Here is a 24,727-nt window from a genome sequence, read left to right as displayed (position 1 = left end):
TTGATTGGCAGCTGTCCCTGCCAACTAGAGAGCTCCCACTCTGGCCTATCCAGCCAGGAAAAGGAGGGGAGGGTTAGAATCTCCAAGGCAACTGAGTAGACAGGCCTTCAGCGGCCATGGTAACACCAATCTCTTCCTTCCAAAACCATGTTAGGCAGGTTTTTCTGCCAACCAGAGCGCCCCTGTGTTGTTCAATCTTCTTGACTTTTTCCATAAATAGTGGAAGTCATGTGATTCCTGGTTTCAGTTTCTCCAGAGTGAGAGAGGGAGAGGACAGAGAGTTTGCTGGCTGTAGTGTTGGGAACTTGGGAGAGATCTTTGGCCTGCACTTCTGGCTGCTGGAAAAGAGACTGAAAAGCCTCTTTTCTCTTGCTTTCTTGTTTGTCTTACTGACTGGAGACTGGGGAGGTTTTTTGGGAAAAGAGTGCTTTATTCCTTTCTTCCCCCCTCCACTCATCCTAGTCTTAGCTTTTCACCCCCACCCCCCAGCTTTGGAGCTCTATAACTCGGAGATCCGTATCGCAATCTTCATGAAACTTGGAGGGCGGCTGGAGGAGAGCCTACTGAAAACTCCCTGCGAGTTTGGGCTCTCTGAGCATGAAGGGGGCCATCCTGGGCCCGCCCAAACCCCAAACCTCGAACTGGTTTGGAAATTGGGTGAGTTCTTTAAGTTCGTGTTCCATGTTCCATGGAAATTAACAAACCACGAACCAAGCGGTTCGGTCTTTTTTTGATCCGTGTCCATCTCTAGTCCTTGATATTGACTGTACTAATCTCACACCATGTAATCCACCTTGAGTTTCAGTGAGAAAGGCAGACTTTAAATGGCATAAATCAAATCAAATAAAGATGATCCATCTTCTTAAAACTAGCAATTCTGTTGAATAGTTTGCTGAACTCAACTGTTGCAGATATGCCAAGGCATTAATTAAGACAAGGACAATATTCCTGTTTCATCACTGGGGATATGTGTTGATTTTGTTATGGAACAGCATCTTCAGAATATATCAGAATGACTTTCCCTTAGCCAATCACTGCAAGAGAAAGCAAGTGGTTCACAGGAAGGAAGGGGGAAAGCTCCTGCTTATCTTCCTGCCTTCACCCTTAAGAGTAGCAATAGTAAGATTCAAATATATGATTTGTCTTTAGAAGCCTCAATCAGACTGTTGTATTTAAAAATTCCCCATGCAAAGTGGCTCTGTTGTCACAGCCATGCGATAAATAATGTGTAGGCCAGAATGTTCACAGTGACATCCAATAACATTTCTCCCCTCAAAAAAATGGGCTAAGGAATAGAGATAGGCATGGATGAAGTGGCTCATATGTTACTTATGTCACATGACTATGAGACCAGAACTACTTTGGATGAGTTATTTCTAAAGCATGTGACTAAGACAATATTTTTGGTTCTTCTTGTCAGAGTTGCATTTTAAAGATACTGTGCATAGTAGGTAGTTCATGAAAACCACATGAAATAGTCTGCAAAGGAGGGCGACTCCATTCAATCATCTTAGCATGTAGGGTGATTTTTGCTAAACTATGGGATTAAGGTAGGGATGCCATTCCACCACCGGGGGCAGGGGATTCCCAGCTCCCACCCACCACCCCCTGCCCTCACTTACCTGGCTGGCGAGGGGGAAACACGCTTCCCAGGGCACACACCCATGCGGTGTGGCAGGCTCCTGAGCACTGCGATGGCCCGAATTGGGTCCGATTCAGCTGGATTCAGATCCAATCGGGCCCAAATTGGGTTGCTGTGGAGTGCAAGAGTGGCCCAATTTGGGCCGGATCAGCCAGGATTTGAGCTGAATTGGCCCTGAACTGGGCTGCTGCAGAGCGTAGGAGCACTCTCACGCTCCACAGCGGCCTGATTCAGCCCCCTGGGGAGCGCAGAAGCGCTCCCAGGGTGGCCTGTGACATGCACAATGCCATCACTTCCTGGAAGTGAGATCATTGTGCAAGCTGGGTGTAAAAGTTAAGTGCCAGGCCTCCAATCTCCCACCAGGGGGGTCGGGGGACCTGGCAACCCTAGGTTAAGGGGGGAGATTCAGCTAGCCAGCACAATGGAGGCTCCATTCCAATGGCTTCAATTCATGGCCCTGATACGTAGATAAAACTTCACTCTTAGACCCCCCCCCCCATTACCTTTTGATAGTTTCAAAAAGCATCCTATAGTATTCAACGTTTTATTTTTCACTGCTATATTGATTCTATCACTTTAAGAGAAAACCTCTCAACCTCTCAGTTGCTTTAAGATTTCCTTAAGCTTGACTTGTGCCTAATACTACACTAGGCTGTTAGAAAATTATTCACATTTGTCAAATCCTTTTGACAGAAAATATCAAACATGAGACAAAGAAGTTAAGAATCTGTTATAACAAACTGACCTGTGGCTCATTCTATTATTTTGTACGAAATATGGTCCAGTAGACAGTTTTGAAAACTGATCTACCAATGTAAGGTTCAAGCCTGAATTTAGCCCGAAATCCACCGAGTAATGTCCAGTCAAGTGTCAGTCTCTGTTCATCCCATTTTACAGGGATGAGCTACAGACAACAAATTACTCTGTGTCCTAAAACAAGCCATTGAAGAATGTGTCCCCTTTGAAGTATGTGATAAACTGCTGCTTCTTTCTTGCCTAGCAAATAGTTTGTAATCAGTTGTCCTACGAAGAAAACCTACTGGTTGAACCACAGTCATTCCAACAAATTCTAGGTCTCTATTTGCCCAACAAAGAATCCAAACCAGTCAGAAATCTAAAGTCTGTCTCCAGAGTCTGGTATGATTAAAGGGTAATTCATGCAATCAAAATGGCATTTAGAATGTAGGCTGAGCAATCCATGTGACAAATTCAGAATACAATCAGAGTCAGGGTACTATAATGCCATAATAAGAAGTCCAAGATATTCCTTTTCCTATGATTTCAGAGTATGTACAAAGGAGAAATTAGTATGTCTATCAGACAGACATGTGACCCCATTGCAGGGACAGTTAACATATCAGCCAAATGACTGACATCTTTCCCCTTTTATATCGCCACCAATGAGTGATTCATTGATGCTTTTTCTGGTGATGCTTCTGATAATTGTGCCGCAACAAATCTGCTAAAACATGACATGATACATATGGATTGCTGCAATCACATCATTCGTTCAGTACACACCATTGTCTAACTCTGTACTGTCTCTATGATACTGTCTGTTTTAACTCTTCCAAGTATTTAAGACACACAATAGTTTGAAGACAATACTAGAAAAGCACTCTTGATTTTCTTTAAAATAAGGCCTGCTTCTGGTGAACTGGAAAGCACTTCTTGCTGAATTTTGGATTGGAGGCTAGGCTCGTCTTTTAACCTAGGAGGCTGAAGCAGGAAGGTTAGGCCTAACTCAAAAACACAGTAGTTCTGCTTTCCAATCCACATCCTCCAGGATAGTTTCTTTTTCCTATACAAACCTATGGGGCAGGGAAGGTCAGTGCCAGCTGATCTGCAGGAAAAGCCTCTTGAAAAAAAAATTCTGCACTGGAACCTCCTGCAAATGGAAGGACTCTTCCAGTAATGTTTATGGCACCTGGTCTGGCTGTGAATGGAATGGAAAATGGGATAGAAAGTACATGAGATATTTTTAATGGTTTTTAGGATTCCAAAATGTTAAGCCATGCAACAGGATCTTACTATTCCATGACCAGTAGGAGAATGAAAGGGGTAGAGCTAGGGTCGCCAACCAGGAATTCTGGAGTTACAACTAGACATGGGTATGAACCGGGGAAAAAATGAAACAGGAGGTTTGAGGTTCGTACAGTTTCATGAACCATGAACTTTCATGAACTTGCCCCAGCCCCGAACCGGTTCGTGTGGTTCATGAAAACGTCACTTCCGGGGCAGCAGAAGGTCTGCAGAATAGGGGTATGAGCTTCAGGTTTCCCCCTTTTAAACACCAGCTGCTTTTCAGCTGATGGGAGGGGAATCCCCATCAGCTGAAAAAAGCTGCCGGCTGTTCTGCTTCCCATGTTTGCAGAAGTTTGCTTATTCCCTGCTGGCTGCTTCCCTGCCATTTTGTTTCCAAAGGGCTGTGCAAAATGCTTGGTCTTTTTTTTTCTTTGCAAAGCCTGAAACATGCCTTGGAGGGAGGGAAAAGCAACTATTTAATCCTTTCCTGGATTTTAAAGCCAGGAGGAAAGCGCAGTAATGTTACAATGTTGCAATGCTACAATGTTACAATGTTGCTACACTTTCTTGCCTTTGGGGGAAAAAAGAGTGTGTGTGCATACCCCAAAGGAGGAAGGGAAAACCAGCCATTTAGCTCTTTCCTGGCTTTTAAAGCCAGCAGGGAATAACTAAACTTCTGCAAATATGGGAAGCAGAACAGATACTGAAATGCTTTAAAGTTCCAGCCGGCATTTGAAAGCAGCAAAACTTTTCTTGCACGCAAGGAAACTGTTGCTCCTTACGAACGCTGGTGCTTTTTTCAGCTCATGGGGGATCCCCCTCCCATCAGCTGAAAAGCGGCCGGGTGCACACCTCTACTGCAGAAAGTTCATCCCCAGTTGCCTCGGAAACTGATTGATCAGTGCCAGGCTGTCTGTAGTGATGAACTGAAAATGAACCAAATAAACCAGCCTAAAGCTCATCCAGGTTCGTCAGAAATGAGCTCTGACAAACCGCTGGTTCTTGAACCACGAACTGGCCAGATTCGTGAAGACTTTTGGTTCATATTTCAGTTCATGCCCATCTCTAGTTACAACTGATCACCAGACTAGATACAAGTTCCTATGGCAGCTTTGGAGGATGGAATCTATGATATCACATCCCTGTTTAAATCCCTCCCCTCCCTAAATCTCCACTCCAAAATCTTCAGGAATTTCCCAAGCCAGAGTTGGCAGTCTAGGTACAGCCCACTATATTTTGCAGCCATCTCTGTTCAGGAGCCTCATCACATGCCATGACAATACTTGCAAAAAAAAATTCTCTGCTTACTTAAATTACAATATTCAAGTGAATAATCCTACACTACATTTGCACAAGAAACAGATGAAGCAGAACTGCACAATGCATATTGTAATGAGCAAAACTCAGCTCATCATGTGTGCTGGCCCCAAGTACCTGATAAACATCATTTTCACTGACTGCTTGGGATTGTTGGGAGAGATGGGGGACTGCTAAAAACGTGGCATGCTACACCATGCTTGCGGGCTATGTTTTGTTTGATGGATCAAAAGATGGCATGTTTGATTCAAAGGATTCTCATAGCAATGTTGCTACACTAGCCTCAATCAATAAACATGGGGATTACCAAATATACAGACTATGTTGGAGTATGTGTTGTGAAACTCAATGTAATAAACAGCTGCACTCCAATTTCAATTGTGAATCAGCCCTAAGTATTGACAGTATTGTATGCAAACTTCACGAGTGAGGAAGGAATGGGGAGCTTCCTAAAACACACACCTCTTGACAGGCCATATTCTCAAATATCCTATCTCACACAGACTTATCTGTTATCGAGGTGTTAAAAATGTGTGGTTCCTCCTGGACTACTACATCTTTTTTTTTTTTGAACAGCTAGATCTAGAATGTCAGGGAGAAGAGTGCTGTGTTCCAGATTAAATTTGAAGTACTGCATCCCAGACAGAGATTTACCACCTCAGCGAGAACTGAGCAATAGCCTATGGCTATATTTAGAACACTTTCTAGTGACCTGAGGCACCTGAGGTCTCAAACAGTAGTTCGGGCTAGAGAAAGGGCAAAGAAAAAGAGGTAGGGAGACAGGGAAAGTGTCCTGCTCCATCTAATTCATCAAAGTAGACACTAACACTAAAACAGAGTATATCTTTCAGTGACATAAGAGCAGGAAAACAGAATATGGAAGCAATAGTAAGCATAGAGGTGTTTAAAGTCTTTATTCAAATGAGGCATTTTCCCTGAGAGACGAAAAGTAAAATCTTGAAATATGAAGATTTGGATTTACATGCATTAAAATAATCAATGTGACACTTCTTTTTAAGAAAGGAAAAGAAGCCCCCCCCCTCTCATACAGACACCCTTTGTTGCTGTACATGACAAAATAGCAACTAAATGTTTGCTTTGATCGCAGCGCATAAAGGGTGAAGCTTTTAGGCAAGGAGCAGCAGGTGATCTCAGCTCTTCTGTAAGTCCTAATGCTCCTAAAAGCCACTCTCCCAGTTTCTGTAATTGGGCATCAGTAGTTAATGTAGTATTGACTGCATTACATGCTCCTGTGCATCCTCTCTCTCACTAATGCCAATTGCATCACCTTGTACATTTACCATATTGCTTAGCCAATAGCTGTTAAAAGCAATTCAAATCATGAATCATATAGGAAACTTTCAGCAAGACACGACATCCAAAGGAGACAATTTACAGTTGAGTTAATCTGGGTACATTAGTGAGACATGGATTCAGGAAGACAGACCAATTTATGTTACTTTAGTTTTACCCCTTATTGCTTTGTATAGGCAAATGAATGGAAGGGCACAGAGTACAAACAGACAGAAAGGAGTCCTTTTTTTAAAAAAGTGTTCTCTTCTCTGTAGATAGGTGAAAAGGTGTAAGACTGATACCTAATACAACCTTCATATCCATAACAAAGTATTTATTTTAAAAATTCTCTTCAACAAAGCAGAGTACAAAAAATGAAATCAGATTCATTTGAAATATTCTGAACAATAAACATATTATGCATCAAATGACCTTTGGCAATCTCTACAATGCCACTGGGAAGCTCCCTCAATTGTTAATACTTATCAATTGACAGATTTCAAAAGGGACTCTGGCTCTGACTTCAACATTCATCAGGAAGTTCCCAGTTCAAATGTCACCTCTGCCATGGACTCAATAGGTAGCCCTAAACATGCCATTCTTTCACAGCTTATGCCCATTTACCTCCTCTGCATTTTGAGATACTTGTACTAGCACACCTTACAGGATTGTTGTAATGATTACAAGATAATGTACGTGAAGCACTTTGAACACTTTAGCGTGTTAGGTAAGTGGGAAATATTGTTACCTAAAGGCATATCTTGAAACCAGCAGCAAGAAACGTACTCTTTTTTTCCTGGCAAGATGACAGACTGTCACTAGACACTTGGCAAAGCTGTAGAATGTTTCTTGCTCATATTCAATTCCACCATTTTGATTAAATGCCATAGTTAAAAATTACCAAGTGGAACACTTAGGCTGCAGTCTGGAATCCACTCACAAACAATCCCAGCAGCTTTCATTGTTAAGTGGTTTCAAAACTGCGGTGGTATTAGAAGTGTGGGTTTGGAGATGGTAACCAGAATGTGTATCTGTCAGAACAGTGACAATGAAAAGCAAATCCATCCTTAAAAATAATCCGTAATACTGGCACTCCAAAGCTTTAAAAGTCCCCTTTAATATGATCCAGATTTGTCTTTAGAAATGATATCTTGGCGCTTCCTTGAAAGGGCTGCATGCAGAGCTCCTGCCTAAACAAAATTGATCAATTTAAACAGCTGTGGTAAAGCTGCAGCCATTGGCACCATCATTAACAATTTAAAGCATGGCTGCCTTTATCTTCCTTCCCAGTTACACACTCATTATACTTGCTTTTATTTATTAGAAATCAAGTCCACTGCAATATGTTTCCGTTTCTTCCATCCAAAGTGAACTCAACTTACAAGACTGCAAATCTTGACCATTCCATGGAAGAAGGGATAGCAGTTGTTCATATTCTTGTGATACAATTCTTCATTTAAGTTTATGTAACATTTTTTAAAAATCCTACTCAAAGTATGAAATCAAATCTGGTTTCATTGGGTAGCTCCTTTCCCGTGAGTTTCAGTCACACATTTCTATACTGTACAAGAGTAAACATAAGCCAGATATTTAAACAACATACATATTCAAATGTAGCCCTGTTCCTTTGGGGGATACAATGTCTTGTGCCAAAAGCATAAAGAATATTCCTGGAACATTTCACGAGGAAAAGAGTTTTAATTAAATTAAACAAGAAAAATCCTGTCAGGTATTTGTAGACCAAGAAATCAGAATAGGAAACACATCAACACACATTAACCTTTTAAAAGGATGTCTGCGAGCCAACAACCAGCTGAAATACACTTGCCCTCATTGCTTATCTTACTAAAGAAGGAAACACATTGGCCTATTCAGATGGAACAACAAACCATAATGTGCAAACCACATTTTGGGCAAACCATAATTTGTGTTACAAAATTTGTTGTTACATTAAAGCAGTTTTCCCAACTTGTGTGTTGGCACCCATAAGTGGGTTTCAAAGCCTCTGAAAGTGGGTCTCAGGCTAACCATTCCTAGTGGTGAGTCCTACCCTTTGTACCCTTCTCTTTTTGTTCTCTTTTTCTTTTACAGCTTCTCACATTCTTGCTTTGCCCTCCCCTTTTGCATAAGCTGTCTAGCAACTAGTAACTTTACAGTAGTAGGTGGAAGAAGAGGAAAAAGGGCTGGAGAGAGAGTAGGTGGGAGCTGTTCAGTACATGGTCATGTGAGAGGAGGAGAAAAAGGTGTGCAAGTATAGACTCTGTCTTGTTGCTTCTCCTTCAGCAGGCCAACCTCTTGTCCAGCCTGCTGAAGTATCTCACTGCCCTCTACCTGTGGTGGGAGATGTACTGCATTGAGCCACTTGCCACCCACCTCTTTGCCTACATCTGCCATCTTCCCACATCTCTTCAACCCGGTGCCACCCCCACCACACACCTTGTCAATCTCTTCAACCAGGCCTGGATTAGGTTACTATACAAAGTAAATTTGAACTTGTGGGTCACCATATCAAAAACCACTGCATTAAACCATTGTTTGAGAGAAGGCATCAATCTCGAAAGGTTTTTGGAAGTTGCTTTGCAAACTATAGGTTAGAAAAATTGTGGTTTGCCATTACATCCAAATAATCAAACCACAGTTTGAAGACAGTGCTCTACCCTTTAGCACCCGAAGATTCTGATGAGGAATAGATAAGGAGCAAGGAATATACCATAGTTTGTCTGCATATGAATCATAGTTAATCTTCTACAGCTGTGTCTTCTACAGCTGGGACACAAACCATAGGTCTGAAGGCTGACTAGCACAAAACATAGTTTATGGTTACAGCTGTACTGTGAGTATAAGCAGAGCTAACGTGCCTCACTAACGTCCAATTCTGAACTTGAAACTTTATTATGAATAACAATTTTAACACTATTTTATTACTTCCCTCATTATTTATATACTGCTGATCAGAAATCTATTCAAAATGGCTTATAAAAGCACATACTTCCCAAACAAGAATAACAGCTAAGTTTGGATGTTGGACATCCAGGTTCAAAAGCCAAGCTACTAAACTACCAAGTTCACTGAGCCAGACATCATCTCAGCCTAACTTACCTCATAATGTTGTTGTGAGAGTAAAATAGCACAACAAACTTTTTGCAGGAAGAGGAGAATACGAATTAATGAGCAAATAAATGTTCAGTTTGAGTCTGATGTCCCTTGCACTGGTAAAAAAATTCAAAATTGTTATCTGATCCTGATTAAATAAAACAACTTCCGCTCAGAAAGCCACATTTACAAACAGAGCACCGCTACCTCTGAACTTGAAAAGTGAAGAACTAAAATGTTTCCCAAATGAAATCAATTAATCCTCCAACCGTGATAAATTCCTTAACCATTGGAGAGACAGATATTTCAGACTCTCTGACCCTTTATCACCAGACCTAATGGACTACTTTATTAATAATGTACTGCTCTTAAAAGGAACATTTTTTGAAGATTCTGTAGTTCCAGTGTTTCATAAGAGCTGCTACAGCAAAGAGATTGATATTTTATCATCTCTCGTGAGTGCAGCATGAAAATTGAATGCCAGGCTATAGAAAGATAAAAGTCTGTATCCCCATGTATTGAGGATTCTTCTATCTGCAGTTAAGTAAACCTCAAAGTGTGCCCCCATACATATTCTATTTTCTTCCCTCCCTGCCAAACTAAAAGAGAGGGCCCCAACTGTATTCACACAGTAAACTGTTTCCTAAACAGTAGCATCAGAGAATTAAGTGCACAAATTTAAAGAGGAAACTATACTGTTTTCATAAATGTGTTTGCTGCCTGAAAAGCTCTAGCGCAGTTTTGCAAGCTCAGAAAACTAACCTATTGCTATAATTCTACAACAGTTATGTACAGGCATTTCCCATTTGATTTCAATGGCCTTTGGTTTGATCAACAGTCACAAAAGGTCACCCTGAATGTTGCTTTAAACTGCAAGATAAGGATGCTGTCTTCAAACCAGCCCTTTCTGTTGCTCTTTTGGTACACTGACGGTGCAATCCTAAGAAGAGTGACTCCAGTCTAAGCCCATTGAAATCACTGGGCTTAGACTGGAGTCACTCTTCTTAGGATTGTACTGTGAGTGTTTTACAACACTGTGTTTTACAAGCTTTAGGTCACACATCCTCCCAAACACCCTATGGAGATTATAATGTTCAGAAGCAGGCAGAGAAATATAAACATGCTCAAGCAGACCTAGGGAGCCTTCAGTGCAGTGAATTTTATTCTCAAACCCAAGTTTTGTAAAACAAACATTTAATCCACTGGAACGCTCTTTGCTGTCTCAAGTACTGTTAGGATACCTTTTCCCTCGCCCTTCTCTTTCCAGTATGAAAGTGTATCGATTAAAGGCACCAATAATTCCAAATACTTAGGAATTAATTTCTTTCTAGATACATTTTCTTCTTGGAACTTCCTATTTACAAATGCTTGAAAGAATTCAAAGACTGCATTCTTAAGGGAATGTTCTAAAGGGACAGCACTCTGTTTGAGTCAACCAAACAAAACCTTCTTCCTTACTTTCAAATGTTACACTAATCATTCATCACCTTTGTTACTCATGTCACATTGTTTTACTTTTGACATAAAATTTGACCACAGGTGTCCTTAATTTGATACCTTATGGCCCCCAATACTCAGGGAAGGAAGCGAATTACATGTTCTTCTCTCATTATCACTACTCAAAGTTTAGTGGTAAGTGTGGGCAAAAGTATTTTGATGGTTCTCTATCATGGTTTGCCAGGACTTCTTATCTGCCTGTTTCTACCATGTTTCATAATCATAACTGATAATACTTATCATTTTTTTAAAAAACCCTCTCTACACGATGAACAGATACTGATACTATTCATTTTAAACAAAGTACCTTTCTTCTTCCTAATCCTGGAGTATATAATTTTCTGAACTGTCTATATTATGCACACTGTCTACAGCAGTACATGCTTCTTTCTTTTTGTGGTTTGGCATAAATAATTATAGAATATTTTTGCCACTCCTGGAAATTTTGTCCAAAGCAAAGGTTTCTCTTCATTACAGCAAGAAAAAAGTCACACACAATATACAGACTGACCTGTGTGTTACATTAAGTTCTAAGCAACTATTATTTTCAACAGAAAGCACAGGCTGAGGTGGTGCTTAAGATGACTTTTTAAAACAATTCTCTAGCATGTCTGACACCTGTTCCAACCTACCTTATCTCTTTCCTCAGTATCAGTATGCCAGGTATTTCCAGTTTCCACTGTTCAGTATCATCTTTTCCTCCCACTTTATGTCTGTCTTTATCCTATAAGTGCCTCCTTAAATCCCCACAAGTGTTACTAATGGTGTCTTTCATCAAGTGGATTGTCCCTGCTTGATCAATTTATCTGTAGGCTTTGACTTGCTTTATTATAAGAGAAATCCACCCCAACGTCAAGTATTGTAGTTCCATAACTGCCCCTCCTCTTTCCTACTACTAAGACAGAATAACCTTTATTCTCTTTGCCTCTCAATGGCCATGGTAAAAGGATGCTGATCAATCTCTTATTCTATAACCAGCTGGTGCTTCCAACACTTGCGGTTTCTGAAATCCCCTTCATCCATATCTAGCGTATGTTTCTTTTTCTGCATGTTCTTATCTAGATATAGATTTTATAATGGATATATTAAATAGGTAAGTGACCCTCCCCTTTCAATATAATTGTGAAAGAAATCCAAGAGGGTTTGTTCCAGTTTTCCTCAAGTGATTCCTTTGCCTTCACTGCAAAATCGTACCTATTATTTAATCTTATTCAGGAAATACACACCCGCTAACAGTATGTTTAAAAACCACAAGTGGCTTTTGTTCCCCTCCAAAAATAGAATAAATGATTTGGAACCATCTAACGAATAAAGATTTCCAGTTCAGATTCTATTTGAACTCATGTATATAGGATTTGGATATGAAATCTGATTTGGTGTTTGGGTATAGATTTCTGCTTGACACAGATGTGTTTTGGGATACCATATTTCAGTGTCTGAACCTAGCTGATATCTACAAAAAGAATTTCTCTCACCAAAATGTGTGCCGTTCCCAAACACATGCTCCATAATTTTCAAAATCAAATCAAAATTCAGAAAATGCTTCTAAATTTTACTCCACTTCTACCATTTCAGTTTTTCCTACTATCAGTACTACTGTTTGTTCTCAAATGTTCAGCCATCTCTGTGGCCTTTCTGCCATTACCATATGTAGCACTTGTCTTAGCTGTTCAGTTTCTGCTGTTTCTTTCTCCTGATGTTTAGAAGTACATTGGAGGGTTACCCAATTTAGAAGAATAGTGATTTTGTGTATGATAAAACTTTTCAAAAGAACTGGATTCTAGGACACTATCAGCCAATCCATAAGGTAACAAAGCAGAGTAATTGGATTTGAGTCAATTTTCTCTAATTTAAATCAATGGGATTAAAACAGATTAAACAAAAGTACTTAGTTTAACTGGTCTGGGGATTGTTAAAATGGCACTAAATTGGAAGGGGGGATCAGATACATCAACATACAATGAAATTTTTTTTATGTTTGAGAATTGTTTCAGGAATAATAAAAGCAGCTTTTCCAAATCTCTCCATAAAGCTAAATTTGAGTCTGCGCATTGGTCACATCATCCCTTAAATTTTTTTGCACCATTCTTAGGCACAGTTATGCAAGGCCTGTTGATTTCATCGAGCCCAACATAAATGTGCAATGTGCACAATTTCATCTTTAATCTTTTTGCGAAGCATTTTTTGCTTTAACACCAAGCTCTGTCTCAAATGTGCAACACCTTCAATTAAGTGTGAACTAAAAAGACAAGTAACCACAAACAGAGGAGCTGTTGTATTCCTTTGAACACTTCAAACTCTGAAGGGGAAAACAGAAATCAGTACAGTTTGCACGGGCAGTAAAAAAAACAAAAGTTATTCCAAATACTCACAAAAAGTTTCCAGTCCAATTCTAAGCATCTCTGCATGCAAGAAAGTCCCACTGAGTTCAATGGGACCCCTTCTGATAAATATGCTTAAGACCACAGACTTTTACTTTATGACTACTCAAACTTCTTAGATTTATTCACAATTCTTAAAGTTTGTATTAGCCACTTTTAACAAAAGTGAGCCTGCTGATGCGGGGAGAGCGGAATATAAATCGAATAAAATAAATAAATAAAAATCCTTTTTCATTTAGCAAGCTAAGAGATTCAGAAACTTGACTTCCAATGAATCTCTTCCAAATACCTTTCAGAACAACAGTAATTATTTCAAAAAGAGTAGTCTGAAACTGGCATCATTGTCTGTGACACATTCATTTGTTGTCGCTAGCAAACAGGTTTTGCAGGTTTTCACTGCACTTAAAAAACTCACAAAAGCTGTTTAAACTGAAGACAAACCTGGGACAAATGAATGGCTGCACCATAGTTAACATACCACTTTCAACAATTTTAAAAGCTACTGTCAGTTTCCAATGACGTTTTTGTTCATATTATGTACTTTGTCCCATATAGACAACTTATTCAACTGTTAAATTTACTTAGAAGGGGGCAGAAGAGATGCTTCTGCAGAAGTTTATTTTCTGAGTCGCAATCCTAAAAAAAGTTACTCCAGTCTAAGCCCATTGAAATCTATGAGTTTAGACTAGAGTAACTCTTCTTAGGATTGTACTGTAAGTAATCTAACAAATCAAACCACAATGCCCTTATTAGAGGCTAGAAATTAAACACAGCATTTATTTTTAGTTTTTTGCAGACAAGTTGTTGTCGTGGCCACATACAGAATAGTACACTTAGTGATGACAGTTTACATCATACATTAAGAGGAGAAAGACTTCAAATGAGCTAGGGACACACAGAATTCCTAAAATTGTTAGTGTTCCAGAGTACACCAATGAGAAATAAATAAGTCATTTTAAAAATAGTAGTTCTCCATCTCCCGAAATGTCAGGGTGCTATCCCAGATCCACCTCTCTAATAACTTAGCTTGATAAAAGGGACATTAAAAACAACTCGGTTGATGGTATAAACTAGTGGTGTTATACTGCCAACAATGATAAACAATACAATGCACAGACCACATGAAAAGTTAAATTGTATGTTTTCTCCAACAGTACAGGGAGAATGGAGAATTAGGGACGTTGACTTCCACGCTGCAATCCTCTTCACCCTCCTCCCAGGGGGAAACAAACACACCTTCCATACTGCATGCCATCCAGCAACAGATAGTAAAACAGTTCAGCCACATGTTAAGAGCCGCCACTTCCAAAGTGCAAGAGGCAGGATGGCCAAATGACATCACAGCACAGTAGAACTGACATTTAACTGAATGCACAGTATAAGCCTGGAAGGGCTTCCTTCATTGCCTTGTGACACTTTGTAAAGAAAAGGAGGCAAACAGCTAAAGAGGGAAAGGAAACTTTCAAAGTCTGTATTCCTTAGTTACCCTTTTGTATCCCAAGTACAAAATATTCTTTTTTGACTGTTGAACTCGTCAAACAATTCTGCTTAACTCAGGCACTTCATCACTCACCAAAGCAGAATGTAATTTCTCACTTACCACATTTTTCCTAGAAAGCCACCAATGTGAGTTGTATGGCATGGGGAGCGTAACAGTTATATACAACTACATTAACTATGTCATAGCCTCTGCTTCTTTCCTGTACTTTGACATGACTTGTGCAGTCTTTATAGGCAATAAGTGAGCTTCAGAAATGTTTAAAACGAATGAAATCCTAAATTCTTTGGATATAATTCATTCAGCCAGGCACATGAACACAGAATGACCCACTCATTCTACATAATGATTCTTCCATCAGACCAACGGTAATTTCCAAAAGCTCATTTAGCAAGTCTATTATTTGCTGCCATTATGTTTTTATCTACAAAGAGAATGAAACATGTTAGAGAGGGAAGATCTCTGAAGATTTCCCCAATTAACAACTGGGCAAGAATGGGAAAGACTTAAAATAAATGCCACAAACCAACGTGGAGAAAGGGCTGCTACTTACAAGAAAACAAAGCCCAGACAAGTGATTTTTAAATTAAGCAGTTTTAAACTTACATCCCTCTATTACAGTAAACCTTGCTGGGCTGGTTTACTTTCCCCCCCCCCTTTCCCCAGAGCAGAACAGACAGCATGCTTCTGTATCCGACAGAGACATAAAAGGAACCAGAAGCAAGAGAGTTATGCACCCTTCAGGTTCACTTACTGCCTGTAAGGAACATCCGCGAATATGCTGAGCACTGCTCAAGGAATCTCACCGCTCACCTACCGTCCTCCTTGTCCAGCACCATCATTTCAGGGTTCACAGGAAGTCCGGGTGCAGATGCTCCGTCTCTAATAGCCTGCACTCACGGGAGAAAACTAGTCTATGTGGGAGCCCAAGATGTGCTGCTACGGCTCAGCTGATTGTCCTTTAGCAGCGAGAGAGCTCTAATTATCCAGTTGTCCAGCTTTTAACCTAGATTGCACTCAGTTAGAATTACCTTCAGAAATGAAGCACTTTACAGATACAAAAGCAGTCTCACCTACTTTCGTACCTCAGAATTGCAAGGAACTAAAACTGCAATTTAGAAAAAAGGGGGGGATCAGAGCTGTTTCTTTGGTTCTCACCTTCTAAATGGCTCAATTTGCACAGTATAATCTGTTTTAATGTAATTGCATTTGATAGCCCATAACCTTGGCTGTTGCAACTATATAGCTTTCAGCCTTATAAAGTGTTTTCCCTTTGGATTTAAGCTGAATCTCAATCTAAAATTACACTCAAAGAGAGGGAGGGGAAAGAAAATGTCTGAGCCTAGCTACTGCTGCCTCTGCCTCTCCATTTGTGTGAGCTTTGCACCCTTGCTGCCGAATAAATGCACTCATTTCCCAGGGACCCCCCCCCCCGCTTATTCTTCTCTCAGGCTTTAATGGAGAATTTAAGGCTTTTCAGCTCAGCAGCACCACCTGCAGCACAGATTTGGCTATAACAGTACCTGCTATGTAGTATTCCTATTAACTGTCTTTTTTTGGTGCTCTCCATTTTCATTACATTGGATTTACTGGTGATTTGATCGAGCACACCTTTAATATAATGCTCAATAGAAAGGGGAAAAAGCCTCAATATCTGTAGTAAAATTTCCATTTGTATTCTTCATTTTATTTATACACAGACATTTCACCTAAGCAAGCCTTACTTCCCAGCTTGCTTACTTTGAAAACATTGGCAGCTTTTAACAAGTTAAATTTGTGTATTTTGAAACCAAGTTTTCAATGAAATAATTATAGAATTTTAAGACTAGATTTACCCTACACTTTGTTAAAATGGTAATGCCCACATGGGATGATTTCGTCCATTTTTTGTGGGAGCTATGGTGGGGGTGGGAATCTGCATTTTGTCATATGTAGAAAGGAGGTTAATAAAATGCTATTGTAAGTCATTATGTCTTGTGCCAGGCTTCATCACCTCACAAATAAGCATATTACTGTCCTAATACTATAGCCCTATTCTCTTCCCTTTCCTAATGTTATCTTCCTTTCTAAAATCACTTTGAATATTTCTAAAATATGTTGCACAAGAAAAGCAACATTTGCAGACACTCGTTTTAATCTAGAGGTTGAACTCTTGGGTGTAAAGTTGGGACAGGTGGAGAATTAGGAGACTTTTAATCTAGTATCCCTTGATATAAAGAAGCTGAGGAAACATTTAGAAGGAACTCTCCAGTCATTTCAAGCCGTGTCATATGCGACAGCTGACATTGCAGATGACACCCAAATCTGACCTGAAACACCTTCTAGCTACCCACATAAGTTCATATTCTTAAAAAGTGAGGACATGTATTTCTATCAGAAGAATGAAGAGTTGCACTTAGAGAATGAGGTTCTTAAGATCTCAGCACTAAAGAACAAGTTTCTGACTGCCTTATTAATCCAAGAAAACATTTTATTCTGGTTTCCTCAATATTTCTCCATCTCTTTTACAACTGATACAAGCATAGCCTTTTAAAAGCATGATAGAAAGCTCAAGCCAGATACCCTTAATACCTATTTTTAATTAGATTCCTTATCCTCAACTCAAATGGCTTTGCTTTACCCCTTCATGCTGAATGCTTAATCCTAACAGTCCTTGAACGTATTTGATGTTAAATATGTCATTTTGCATGGCAAATCGTTTCATTCAGTACTGAAAACTTCAATTCTCATTCAACTACTACCTATTTGCTAAGGAAAATATAGTATGCTCTGACAAAACATGCCACAACTTTAAGCAGGATTTCTATACCATGATCTTAGAAGACATTTATTCGGGAAGCCGGTTGCTCATATATACCAACAAATCTATTCATTGGTCTTTGAACAGATGTGTGTTAAATTCATTACATTTTCTGGCTATGCTACGTGAAACTTTAAAAATGTACTACCTAAAGGCGATTTACAGCAAGTTACAACTATTTAGGCAGATATGAGGTATTGAGTAGGTTTTTTAAACCAATCACAAAGGCAAATATATTACTTTCCTAGCACACTGTTAAACTTATAGCTAGCAAATCATCAGTATTTTGAACCAAAGATTCACTCTTTAAACTCTAGACTTTTAGCAGTATTATTTAAGACAAATTGTCAGTATCTTAAACCAAAGCTTCACTCCTTAAACCCCAAACGTCTTTTAACAGTATAATTTAAGACACAAAGAACAGCAGTCCCAAATAATCAGTCTATTAATTTTACCTCTACTGAAACTATTTAAATTTCTAATTCACTCTCATTTGAATCACTAGGTTTTTCATTTTTAAAAAATATTCCTAGAATACTAAGGGCACAATCCAATCAACGTGAATCATTTTTAAAACCCATCATTTTCAATGGAAAAGTCAAGCATCTGAATCAAGTGGACAAAAGTGCTTAAATGTGGTTTCATTTTGCCCTAAATTATAGCCAGAACATCTGTAAAGGACCAGATAATTATAATGAGCCACTATTGTTCTGTATTAAGCAGATTCATTAAACGTGGGTTCTATTCTGCGAAACTCGAGTAGGAAGTACATTCATATAAATGAAAAATTGTGACCCTAACTTTGGATCCACACCTTTCACCTAGGCTGGGTCTTCTGTCAATTTCAATGAAGACAAACAAGACAAAATTTTGTTGTGACCCACAGCACCTACGTGTAACTTGAGTCTCGGTACTCCTTTAATCATAATTTTTAACCCTCCTAAAAGGGAAAAAAGGCTTCCTCCTCAATATAACATTCTATTACATCAGTCTCATCACATCATATCATATCATTCTTGATACATAGGAAGTGATGCTGCCTCATTGACACAACTTGACACTGTGCCAGGACACATCCAATCAGGAGTTTGACACTTTTGTGTTCTTGCCTTTTTCCCATATTTAGAATTTTATTCTTATTCTATCTCATCCCAAACTCTTACCTTTGCTAGAAAGAACATCTGCCAAGAACACAAAGCAAACCACCCCATTTGCTAATGATGGCAATTATATCTTCCACCAGACCTATATGATTCTATAGGGCCGGTATTCTAACCTTCAGCACCCAATCCACACCTAATTACTCAACAACTAGTTCTTAGCAAACCCCCTCCCCAACTAATGCATGACAATAGTTACCTAACTGGAGGACAACTTTTGAACTGCACTGATCCAGATTTCCTAGAATGATGGACTTCCAAGGAGCAGGTCATCAGAAGGCACTCTATAACGTTCATGTTGACCTCAGCACTCACTTAGATGGGAGCAACTTCTATTTCAGAACTTTCTAATTATTTTTTTTAAAATACCAGCTCCTCATTATCTGAAATGACAAGATTAAAATTAAAATATGGAAATTTTCACATGCATGATTTTTCCAGTATGAATGTCCTGGAATCTTAAATCGCCAACAGATCTTTCCATACTTCCCATTTTAACATGCAATAATACAATATTCCCTTCAATGTTTATAGATTAGCAACAAGTGAGAGAAAAATGAGAGGCAGAAAGAGAGGTGTAAAATAATACACGCTCCAATAAAAAAGGCTTTCTGTCCCTAATTTTTCTAACACATTCTAACAGGCATAATTTCACTGCTGGGATAACTTCCTTACAAACAATTCTGAAAAATTTCCCAGGTGACACTTCAGTTCGTTACTCTGATCTCCACATCCTTCTCATCAGGGGTTTGTTCCTTAACATGTCTTCTTTTTAAGTGCATCCCATTCTAATTTCCTCTTTACCTTCACTACCATCCCCATTATTTCCTTTTATATAGCTATTCGTGAGAGCTCCTGGAATGAGGGCTGTTGAGAACTGTCTGGATAATCAATGTTTCTAGTTTCACTTCCTTACACCACCATCATTCCAGCCCCTGAGCTCCTTATGTTTAATGAGTATGTCTGCAAAACTTGAAAGAGCCCAAATACCCCCATTAGGAAACTCTCTTTAGATCTCAGTCTTCCCTCGTAGCTCACCTGCTCCCTTACTACCTCTGTGGAGGCAGCATCCTGCTGTTTGACCCGTCAATCAGATTTAAACAGATATAGGCTAGCAGGCACCCTTTGGCAAAAAAGAAAAAGTTAAGGCAGGACAGAGCATCACCCACTTATTTATAAAAGGGAAAGGGGGGGAACCGTCATTTCCCTCTAGTCTAACAAAATTTGTAACATTTTGCCATTGCCAAGATAATTTGGTGCAGTTCACACATCAGGATCAGAGCAGATGGAAATGCAAGTAAATCCCAGAGGAACAAAACAGCAATGAATTAACCTTGCTTAATTATAGTCACATTACTTAGCCTTTTACATCTTTGTCTTTGGGGGACTATGCAAGGGGGGGCTTTTTTATTTATATGGTACCAGATCCCATCCTAAATTATCTTGTTCCAAAGATATTACCATTATGCGTGTTGATTGGGGCCTATGTTTTGATGACACTAAAATGTTCAATTCCTACAGGCAAACAATCCATTCTTAGGAGCCAGCACTACATTTTTAGAAACAGGAAACAAATATATTTTGTGAGCAACAAGTGCCAGTTTTACTGTCTATACAGCTAGAGATACTAACAGAAACCCTACAAATATATTTCAGATTCCAAGTTGCCAGCTCAACAGAGATAAGAAAAAGCTTTAACTATTAGCTACAGATAACTTTTTAAGCACTTTGGCAACCATGTGCCTGAGATACTATGACTGTACAAAGAGCATGGAAACAGACAGCATCTTAAACCAGCGACCATTTTACACGGTGCCTGGCCCACATAATAGGTGGGTTCAACTATGTTCAAAGGTCCGGCCTGTGGTATGAAGACAGAGCCACAAAGCAGACATGAGATTTCTCTCTGTCATTCAGTTCACCGCACCTGTGAAATTGGTTCTCAGCTTTCGTGGAATATGCCACTATGGCATAGTTTTCACAACAAGAAATGTTTTTATTTTCTTCCAGTTTACTCCAAGATCAATCTTTAAAATATAAAAGCATACAAAAACAATGCAGAAAGGAAACTGTTTAACAGCAGTTATGTACTTGCTGGGCGCAAAGGAAACACTATTCAAGAGGGGCTTCATTTGTCAAGTGACTGTCATGAGGATGAAAAGATGTTGTTGCTAAAGTTTACTCTGAAGCTCACAGATCCATGACCCCAGCTGTACCTCTCCTCACAAGAACATGCATTTATCATAGACAAAAAACCATGACTATATCTGTCTTGCTCAAAGTACAGCACTTCTGATATTGTCTCCAGTTTTTGTTCAATTCAGCACAACCATGCTTCTCCTCAATCATGAGTGTTGTTACTTGGCAGTATCCACTGAAAAACAATGGGAGTTACTTCCATATAAGCTTGCATTGAGTTGACCTGGAAAGTTATGTTGGGAGGAAGGAGGAGTTCTTTGACAGAGATATGTATTTCTGTGAAGACAGCCTCCCTCTCCTTGTGCTGTGCTGTCCAAAATTGCTCTTTCGCCTTTCCCATCACCAGCTCTTAGATTGTAAGAAGGAATAAGGACAAAATAAGATCCATATTGGAACATCAATATTGGTAAGAGAATTGCCACTCTTAAAGAGAGTATCAAAATACTCATAATGTAAAACTCTATGAATGGTCAGAGGAAATGCTCAGTAGCTAAGATGTGAGGGCCTCTTTCTTTAGCAATGAACAGCAAGAAAACTTGGCAAAGAACAGAAAAGGGCTGTTCTTGTCCTATCCAAGACATAAGAAATATTGCCTCAGATCTTCTCAGAAGTATACACATTACATCACGACCAATCTGGGCCGTGCCCCTAACAACAAGCAGAATCAATATCAGTTCTCTGATCTTTTTATATTCAAAGTATTTTTAGGAGTACATTTTAAAAAAAAATTTCAACCTTAAAAGACAGCACAAGATGACCAGGCATTGTGACAAGTAGCTGTATTTTAAATATATATTTCCAGCCACAAACGTAGAAAGTGAAGGGCAGATATGACTCAGGAGCTCAAAGTGAACAGACAGTGTAAGATTTAAAAAGTAATCTTTGCATAATGAGCAAGGGGTTGTCTAATGTTAGTCCTAGAAATGATTAAGTTCTGTTCAGCATTTCTTCTATTCTATATTGGATTCTTGCTAATGCTATATCTTTTAAAACTTGTATCTATTTACCCAATGGCATTGTTTATGGAAATGTCCTTGATACTGTATGGAAATGTACTTCATACTGATTGTACTAACCTCATACTGTGTAATCCGCCTTGAGTCTCAGTGAGAAAGGCAGACTATAAATAAATAAATAAATAAACAAACAAATAAACAAATAAATAAGGGTAAGGGAAGTTTACTGGAGTTGTTCTGACCAATAGTACAGTTGCAACATTTCTCAGAGTTAAAAAAAAAATTAAGAGGAACAAGAACTTTGGAAAACTGCTTTGTTGAGTTTGTTGTTTTTAAAAGTGCTGTTTTATGAGCAAAGCTGCCACAAACCATTACTCCAAAGTGCTAAATCTGGGTCTGACAGCCAAAATTACAGTTTAAGGACGCCACTCTTCTGAATTATACTCCTTTAGCTCTCAATTCACAGAAACTTCCAGGAGCCCATTCATTCTTCAGTGCCTCCCCCTTCGCAGCCTGCGTCCCTTCCTCCTCATACAGAATTACCCTTTTAATTAGCTTAGATACTCTTTAACCTTCGCCTAACCCCCCGCCTCTCATCGCCGCCACCCCGAAGTAAGCCCTGCCTGAATTTTTAGCGAGTCTTGACAATAACCACATGGTCCTTCGAAACTTGCTTGCCGTCAGTTCTCGCTTTCACTTCTACACGCAGACTCGCACCTTCTCCCCTCCCCAATCCCAGCCCAAGACCCTCTTTTTGAAAAGTAAATCCTTTCCCATAAGAAGCCAAGGAGCCTTTTGTGAAGCAGCTCAGTAAATCTGCCGGATCTTCTAGTCTTTAATAGGCTTTTTTTTTTTTGAGAGAGAGAAAAAGCTGGGCGGGGGGCGAGCAGCCAAAGCGAGAGAAGCGGCCGGGGGAATCAGCCAGAGGTTAAACGCCACAATACGGAGACCGAGACGGCGGACAGCTCGTTAGACAGACGGGGAGAATAATTTTCAAATAGTGAAAGTAATGGGTTAAAAAAGCAGGCGAGTTAATCCGCGGACAGGCGGATATTTAGGCGAACAGGGAAGCGATGGAAGCAGAGGGGGAAAGCTATTCTGCTTCACATGAAAATGGGGGGGGGGAGGAATCAAGTAGATCATGTGGATCAGCGCTGGCTATCGGCGACCTCCTCCACAGACACGCGCACCCCCTCCTCGGTGCACTTTTCTGTACAGTGCGAGGGGACGATCGGTGCACTTTGCAGAAATGCCCCTCAGCTGCACGCCCGTCGCCAGGACACGCCAGCCTCTCCTCCTGGGGGAGAGAGCCACGGTCTCAGCGGCCCGCCCTCGTCGCCTCCCGTCGCCCTCGGCCCCGCGCTCCCCCGCGCCTACCGTCCTCCTTCTCCAGCACCATGGTGGCGGGGATCGGCTGCCTCCGCCGCTCCGTCTCCGTGGCTGACTCGCCCTCCAAGCCGCCGGCTGCCGCTGCTTCGCTCCGTTGGGAAAGAAGGAGAAGAGCGCGCGGGGAGAGTGTTGGCAAAGCGGGCCGCCGAGTGGCAAACGCGCCCGGCTCGTCCTCCCTTTTTTGCCTCGCGCTCTGTTCCTCGAGACCCCCCCCACCCCCCACCCCGGCGCACAGGCACAGCCCGGCCGAGCCGGCTACAGTTGCACGACTTTTAACCCAGATAGCGCTCGGCTAGAATTACAGGCGGCAGCCCCCGAAGAGCATTGTTTTTTCTCTTTTTTCCTAAGACAGCGGTCGCAGCGGCGAGCTCGGGCAACCACCCTTCTTCTGGGGCTGTAACTCGAATGCCAGTTTGGAGATGGCACGCACCAAAAAGAGACAAGAGGGTAAGGGAGATGAATCAAGGGCTCGGGCTCTCCTGCTCTTTCCTTTCGCCCTACCTACACTCAGCAGGAGGGGGGAAATGCCCCGCTCTTACTGCAAGCGCAGGGGATCGTTCATTAAACCCCCTTTGGCTGTTGCTACTGCGGAGTTGGCTGAGCTTCTAAACTGCTTTTCTCTTGAATTCACTCTAAATCTAAAATTATATTCAAGAGAGACGGGGGGTGGTGGTGGAAAGATGCGAACCTATCACTGAAAGCAAATGCCTTGCTTGCTGCCCTTTCTTTCTCTCGCTCCCCCCCTCTCTCAATTTATGTGCTTGCACTCGCCTGCTGCTGAATAAATGCACACATTTCCCAGGGACCCTCAGATTCCCCTGTTAATTAAATCAATTCATTATGCTCAGATCTGATTAGCAGCCCCCTTCCCCCCCTCTTTGAATCAATTATTCAATACACAAACATAATTGCTTGTGCCAGAGGTGTCTAAGTATTAGCTTATTTAACTCCAAGGACACTAATTACCCCTAGGGCAAGGGAACTTTTCTCATTAATTCTGACAAAACACAAAAGCACAGTTAGGGGGGGGGGGGCTGCGTGCGTATACGTGTGTGTGTGTGTGAGTGAGAGAGAGAGAGAGAAGAGAGAGAGAGGATGTGGAGGGGGAAGCAAGTAGCCGGGAAAAGAAGTATTGCTGACACACGTGCTACTGTATAAATAAGCTCTGTTTTCTTCCTGCCAATTGCATTCGATTATTTCTCTCACCCCTCCCAAACTGCAAGAGTTGCATTGCAATGAACTTAGATGGCATATCTGAGTTAGGAAGCGTTTGCCAGTTGTCCCCACCCCTCCTCACTTAAGGTGTAAAAAGGGGGTTTCAAAATACTTGCATTTATCAGAGCAGACAACTGTGAAAAATCTCTGCTTTCTGCTATCCCCACCCACCCAAAAGCTTCCAAGGAAATAACTCTATGAACAACAAATGACTAATATTTTAGAATGTAGTGGTAAAAGTAGTGAACTGTTTACAATCAGA

The 24,727-nt window shown here is 40.5% G+C and overlaps 1 protein-coding gene across 1 annotated transcript in view; it reads right to left on the bottom strand.

Annotated features, from left to right (window-relative positions):
• Positions 1–23,402, bottom strand: part of LMO1 (LIM domain only 1) — a 127,371-nt gene extending 103,969 nt beyond the window's left edge. Inside the window, exon 1 of the mRNA XM_054972017.1 lies at positions 23,239–23,402. Coding sequence (XP_054827992.1) covers positions 23,239–23,260 — 22 coding nt within the window. The 5' untranslated portion in view covers positions 23,261–23,402. The remainder of the gene's footprint in view (positions 1–23,238) is intronic.
• Between the last annotated feature and the right edge of the window lie 1,325 nt (positions 23,403–24,727).

Source organism: Eublepharis macularius, chromosome 2 (assembly GCF_028583425.1).
Source record: "Eublepharis macularius isolate TG4126 chromosome 2, MPM_Emac_v1.0, whole genome shotgun sequence".
Classification (NCBI taxonomy): Eukaryota; Metazoa; Chordata; class Lepidosauria; order Squamata; family Eublepharidae; genus Eublepharis; species Eublepharis macularius.
This window is presented reverse-complemented; position numbering and strand designations above follow the sequence as displayed.